This window comes from Glycine soja, chromosome 7 (assembly GCF_004193775.1).
Source record: "Glycine soja cultivar W05 chromosome 7, ASM419377v2, whole genome shotgun sequence".
NCBI classification, from domain to species: domain Eukaryota; kingdom Viridiplantae; phylum Streptophyta; class Magnoliopsida; order Fabales; family Fabaceae; genus Glycine; species Glycine soja.
In genome coordinates, this window is record NC_041008.1 from 9,668,430 (window position 1) to 9,674,986 (window position 6,557).

The 6,557-nt window shown below is 31.6% G+C and overlaps 1 protein-coding gene across 1 annotated transcript; it reads left to right on the plus strand.

The window, feature by feature from the left end:
* Nucleotides 1-1,572: 1,572 nt before the first annotated feature.
* On the plus strand, nt 1,573-4,366 carry LOC114418662 (WUSCHEL-related homeobox 1-like). The gene is made up of 4 exons (XM_028384124.1): nt 1,573-2,037; nt 2,170-2,451; nt 2,636-2,712; nt 3,619-4,366. The coding sequence occupies exons 1-4, from the start codon at nt 1,845-1,847 to the stop codon at nt 4,138-4,140; spliced, it is 1,074 nt and encodes a 357-aa protein (XP_028239925.1). The 5' UTR covers nt 1,573-1,844; the 3' UTR covers nt 4,141-4,366.
* The last annotated feature ends 2,191 nt before the right edge of the window (nt 4,367-6,557 follow it).

Sequence of the window (6,557 nt, forward strand, 5' to 3'; positions counted from 1 at the left end):
TTTACAGCATTGATCACAAATTAGCATATATTGTCGTGCATGACTCATATCATTTGAAATTAGGTTTTAAATGTCTTTTAAATAAAAATATTGTTAAACCTATTTTTTGTAAAGAGGAATGTTAGGAACAAATTCTTTAGCAGGCTCTTTTAAACATACGCTTTCTAAATAATTAAAATTTATTAAAAAATACAAAATAAAAAAATAATTATTAAATATAATGTGAGACACACTAAATTTTATCATTTTCAATAAATTTTAATCAATAAAAAAATATATTTGAAAGAGAGTGTTTATAGTATTTCTCTTTTAATTTCTTAATTAGGAACACTACTTTTAGATTGATAGAGTTATTTTACAATAATTATTTAAATTACTACCTTACCAAATACACAATTAACTTTTCTCTAAATTATTATATTTTAAAAATCATAATTTGCTAGATATATAATCAACTATTTATCTATAATAGAGATATTTCTTTTGAATTATTACATTTTAAAAATAATAGTTTACTGTATATATAACTAATTATGTATCAATAATAGAAAACATTTATTTATAATTAAAAATATTATACTTTAAATCTATGATTAAAATAAATCAAAAAGAATTTAATTTTAGGTCATTTTTAATATAATTTTAAGAAAATATTTATATATTTAAAATATTTTATAACAATATTTAGCCGTGCACAACGCGAGTCACACGTTCTTTTATATATATATATATATATATATTCTTGTATTAAGTCGTTAACAAATCCCCCAAACACATAGGTATAATAATTATATATATAAAAAGGGGTAGAGACTGATGCATGTGTGACTGTGAAGGTGAAAATCTAAGAGTAGAGACAAAAATCCGTACAGTGTATGTGCAGGAGAGAGAGGGTGGACAGCATATTAGACAAAGAAAAAAGGGCAGTTTGGATTGAGAATTAGTGTGAAAGGCATGAGACATGAGGAGACCAATAAATGAGAATGGTGGAAAAAAAGGGTCAAGAGGGTGATGAGCCTCATCATAACCCTCATCATCGTTACGTCGTTTTACATTCCCTTCTCCCATATTCCCTCCTCCTTTTTTCACTTTTATTTTTGTCTCCTTAGAATAGAAAACTCAAAAAAATATATTTATTATAATAATCATAAATAATGTAATTTATTAGATTTTAATTATTTTTTTCTTTTAATTTTTTAAGAATTCTGATAAGATAATTTTTTTTTCTTTTTTATTTAACAATCTCTGTCAACACCCTTCCTTCACTTTTGTCCCATGTTACACCAACACCACCACTCTCTCTCAACCAACTCATCTTTCAACAACAACGTTTTCTGCTTTATTACCATCAATCTATGTACCGTATATATAATTTTTGTCTACTTTTCATTTCATGTAGCTAGGACTTACCATTTTTCTATCTATCTGATCTGGTCACAAACCTGCTTGCATGTTACCTCTACTCTTCACACTACACATTCTTAATTCTTTTTCTTTGTTTTTGCTTTTTTTTCAACTTTAACACCATTCTAGTATATACTCTATCATTTCAACTCCCATTGCCAAGAGACAAGGGAAGGAAGATAGAGACAGATAAAGAAATCTATTTAAAGCACTCCCACTTTATATGCATATTAATTCAACACACCCCTTTCATTGTTTTAGTATATATTCTCTTTCATTAATTATAATGCTATACGTGAATATATAAGCTGATAAAGCTAGTACATACGTAGCTTCGTTCTGTGCTATATATAACCTTTTTTCTATTATCACCCTTGTGACCACGCAAAAAAAAGGAGGGACCAAAAACCCTAGCCTTTTTGCTCTCATTGGCTACCAAAATGTGGATGATGGGTTATGAAGGTGGTGAGTTCAACATGGTTGAACATTCACTCATTACTGGAAGGAAACTCAAGCCTCTCATGCCAAGGCCAATGACGACTTCTCTCAACAATGCACCAACAACAACCACTCCTAGCTTATCTCAGATCCATGGGAATGACTTCCTTTCACAATATCATTATCACCATCTTGGTATACATACATATATATACATATATATATATATATGTATATAGTTGTTTATGTGCATTTGTTGCTTTATCTTTTCTAAGAGTTATCTGTACAAAAAAAAAAAACTGTCTATTCTTTTGGCAACAATGGCAGAACAAAACAAGAGAGAGTTCAATGGTGCAGCACCAGTTGTTGTGAGCTCAAGGTGGAATCCAACCCCAGAGCAACTAAGAGCCCTTGAAGAGTTATATAGAAGAGGAACAAGGACACCATCTGCCGAGCAAATCCAACACATCACTGCACAGCTTAGAAGGTTTGGTAACATTGAAGGGAAGAATGTGTTCTATTGGTTTCAGAATCACAAAGCCAGGGAGAGGCAAAAGCGTCGCCGCCAAATGGAATCAGATGCTGAAACTCCAGAGAAGAAAGATTTAGGTTACATGATACATAATCATTTTATCCATAATTAATCCATAATCATTTTATCCATAACCCTTCATTTTTGTTTGTTAGGGATCTGTAGATTATATGTTATGTGTAGCTTTTCTTTTTTACTTATTCTGATTGTTGCTTGAGATGTCAATTAAGTTGTGTTGTTTTGTTTTTCTTTCTGCTACAGCTGCAAGTAGGACAGTGTTTGAAGTTGAACGGACCAAGAACTGGACACCCTCAACAAATTGCAGTACTATTGCAGAGGTCTAATAATATTCCATTTCTAATATCCTGCTTTTGTATTTGTCTTTCCTCATGGACTAATTAATAATATCTACCCTAGCCTTTTTTTTACTTGGGATTTGCTTAATAGCAAAAAGTTCATAAGCATATCCATTAAGTGGTGATTATTGGCAGATGATTACTAGAGATCAAGTTGATATGGGAAACATGTATATTATGGAAAGATCTGCACTAGGTATAGGGAAAGGACCCAACAAAAGCTTCGTTTGTTGGGAAATGAAAATGGCCTAAAAGCTGAATTCCTTCCTTTCTGTCGGCTCTGCTGTTATGAAACTTAGCTTTGCTTTTGAGGCTTGTGCTCATTCATGTCATTTAGGTCAGTAGTTTCAAGGGCATCCCAATATAATATTCTATGCAATTGAGCACCTCTTGTGATGGAAAAGACATCCTTAACCCTACTTTTATTTGACTTCTCTCCTTTAGACCATGCATGCACCTTTTAATTGAATGAATTGAAAAGAAATTTAAATCACCAATTAATTTTTAATAATAAAGTTCATATGAAAATCCGTGCAAAAATTACTTTAACATTACTATTGTATAATATTATTTTATAAATGTTAATGGGATATAAATTAAGAAACTTAAGTAAACATATTTTTATTTTAAAATTAAAAATTATATTATTTATAATTTTTATATTCTTTTATGATTTACATAATAAATATTTTATTTTTATTAGCAAGATCCATATAATTTTGTATTGGTTGTGTTTACATTAATTGTGTCTATACAAGTATAATTTTCTAGGAACTTGAAGTGCACAATTGATTTGAAATATGTGCTATATATGCAACACTTTTTTGCTCCTTTTGTGGTTTTCAATTTCATGTGGTTGCATGGCTGCAAAATTCAAATCCTCCACAGGAATCTGTTTCAACACAAAGGACAGCAAAAGCAGTGGCTGCAGAGAGTAGAACAGATGGATGGCTCCTATTAGATGAAGGGGAATTACAACAAAGAAGGAACGTTTTTGAAAGGAATGCAAGGTGGCATGTGATGCAGTTACCTTGTCCTTCTCCTTCTTCTGCACCTGTCACCCACCTCATAAACACCCCTCCCAATGCTTCTGTAGCTAGTAGCATGGCCACTACTACAACCACAGTAACAACAAGAAAAATGGACCCAAACCTCATTAAGACACATGATCTCAGCTTTTTTATTTCACCCCAGAGAGAAAACAGTGCTATCTACTTTAGTGGTAGCAGTAGTACTAGTGAAGAGGATAATTGTGTGGAGTCTCAAACCCTTCAACTTTTCCCATTGAGGAGTGGTGATGGCATCAGTGACAACATGAAGGATAATGAGACAGAGATATCAGCTTCAGCAATGAATGCCAACAACTTGACCCCTGGTCAGTTTTTTGAGTTCCTTCCTATGAAGGAGTAATATCAGAAACGCATGCTATGATTGTAAAAGGATGGGAGTGTGTTTTGATTTTGTTATTTTGTTGGAAAATGGCACTGCTTTTATTGTTAGTTGTTAGATGATGTTATGTTTCGAGGAATTGGTGCTGTAATATGAAACTGGCTTTGAATGAAGGTGTTGCCTTTTACCTTTAACTGCATTTGGACTATGATGGTTGAACCAAAAGGAGAATTATTTAAGTAATTAATTTGATGGTTAATGTCTGCATGTGGGTTCTGATGAGAGCTGAGGATAGGGGGAAGGGGGAATTTAATGAAGAATGTAAGGAGTTTGATCTCAGAATTTTATTTTAACACAGAAATAGGAATAAGATGAGACAGACTCGGATGTTGGAACAGCTAGCTATGAGTTTAGGTTGGAGTGTTTTTTTGTTCTTTTGTTTTAAACATGGAAACGGTGTTGCCGTACACATATGCGGTGCATTAATGTAATCTAGTGGAGTAAGTAAATTTTGAAGTGCAGTTTATGACAATGAAGAAATCATATAAATGCAAGAGAAGGGAAAAGAGGCAGGTGCATTTAAAGTGAAATTCATCTATATTCTTCGATTGAAAAATGTTTTGTTGATACAAGAAGTTAAAACAAATTGGTATATATAATATCATGTGAGAACCATACTCATGAGAGTAATAAATTTTGATTATACAATCTTAATTACCTTGATAGTCAAGAGATTAGTTTTATTCAATTTTAGTCTTGACATATTTTTTTTAGTAGTCTTAATTAACATATTTATATACCTATTGTTGCTAATTAATATTGTTATTATTCTCATGAGAACGGTCGGAAAGTGCTGCAAAATTCTAGAAGAATAATAGAATATCTTAGAAACTATCCACTGAGCAAGAAAAAAGCTTGTAAATTATTGATAATTCTAGAATATAAAATTCTAGAATATAGTTTAAACTAAATGCTGAACCGACATTACGAAGGACGGTGCAGCAACACTATAAATATGCAATGCAATACTAATTATAACCTGAGTTTGAGAGAAATCAATAAATCTTTCTCCAAATATTAATTGCTACACGACATTTATTCTTTACTAAATCACACTATAGAGCTGACACGGCCTACACAGTAAGCGTTCTACTATTTGTCTTCTAAAATTCTTTGCTACACCTGCTCAAACCCACTTATCAATCACCATTCAACAATTAACCACCTTTCTATTTCCCTAAAATACTAACAAGAACCATTAATTTTTACCCAAGTATTTTTTACTTTTGTGAAGATGAAAAAAAGGTGGGGCACAGACGCACAGTTTTCAAGTGCAATTTTCACAAACTTGTTTCAACAACTATTCTAAAAACAATATACCCAAACAAGTTTTGTTGTATTGTTTGAAAACACAATTAATTTTCTTGTTCTCTAAACAAGTATGACCAAAAAAGAACAATTTAAACATGCCTTTGGTTTCCTGTGTATTTCTACGTGTGAAAGTAGAAAAAATGAAAACAAACTTAAGATGTTTAATTTTATTTTACTAATTGTACGTATGGTCAAAGGTTGACCTATAAACGAAGAATCCTCAACAAAAATCATCACTTTGAGACCACAATATATTATGATGCATTATAAACTTAATGATTTCTTTTGTGAGTATAAACTTTACCTTTGCTACCTATGAAAAAATAGTTATTCTTGGCACTTACATGTCACAAGTGATCATGATGTTATGTTTGTTGAATTGATAAAAGCACATGAATGTTTGTCCATGTACAATATAACATTGATACTTTTATTGTTTCTGGAATCCAAATCCAAAAAATGTATTATTATTTGTCAGTGAGTGAGACAGGATTATTAGGATTAAGGAAAATAATTCTTTAACACCCAAAGAATATACAAAGCTAGTACACACCTTGAGAGAGAGATAATAACATATAAGAGATAAGTGATTAATAAGATTGACGGTATAATCTGTCAGAAAGGTAGATAAAGATAGAAAAAAAAAATAAAATATTGATGAAGTGTTTATAAATAACGAATGTCCTAATATCACCACTCATACTCAAATATCCGGGACCAATAATGTGTGAAGTTTCATTGATTTATACACTCATGCAGGAGAAGACAGCTTTTCCCCTTAAGTCCCTAACCCCACACTTATGCATAGCTGCTGCATTGTGTGATTGAATCAACGAGTCAGTGCTTGCTGTGATCAGATTTAGCGTTATATGGTTCAAATAATTATTTAGGCAAAAATCAACTATTGAACTTTTTACTCTGAATTCTGAATCACAAATTAAAGCATATGGTTAGCAAGTGAATACTATAGATTAGCCTCTTATTTGCGCACAGTATATCCCATTATTAGCCATGACATTCAAACCACACAACTAGGTAGATCCTAGTGGTATTAGATTGCATAGCCT

What these genes read in the sequence shown, in the direction of transcription:
- LOC114418662 (XM_028384124.1), top strand. Translation starts at nt 1,845, where the DNA reads ATGTGGATGATGGGTTATGAAGGTGGTGAGTTCAACATGGTTGAACAT. An exon ending in ATATCATTATCACCATCTTG is followed by an intron (nt 2,038 to 2,169) that starts GTATACATACAT and finishes CAACAATGGCAG; the next exon opens with AACAAAACAAGAGAGAGTTC. An exon ending in ATTGCAGTACTATTGCAGAG is followed by an intron (nt 2,713 to 3,618) that starts GTCTAATAATAT and finishes AATCCTCCACAG; the next exon opens with GAATCTGTTTCAACACAAAG.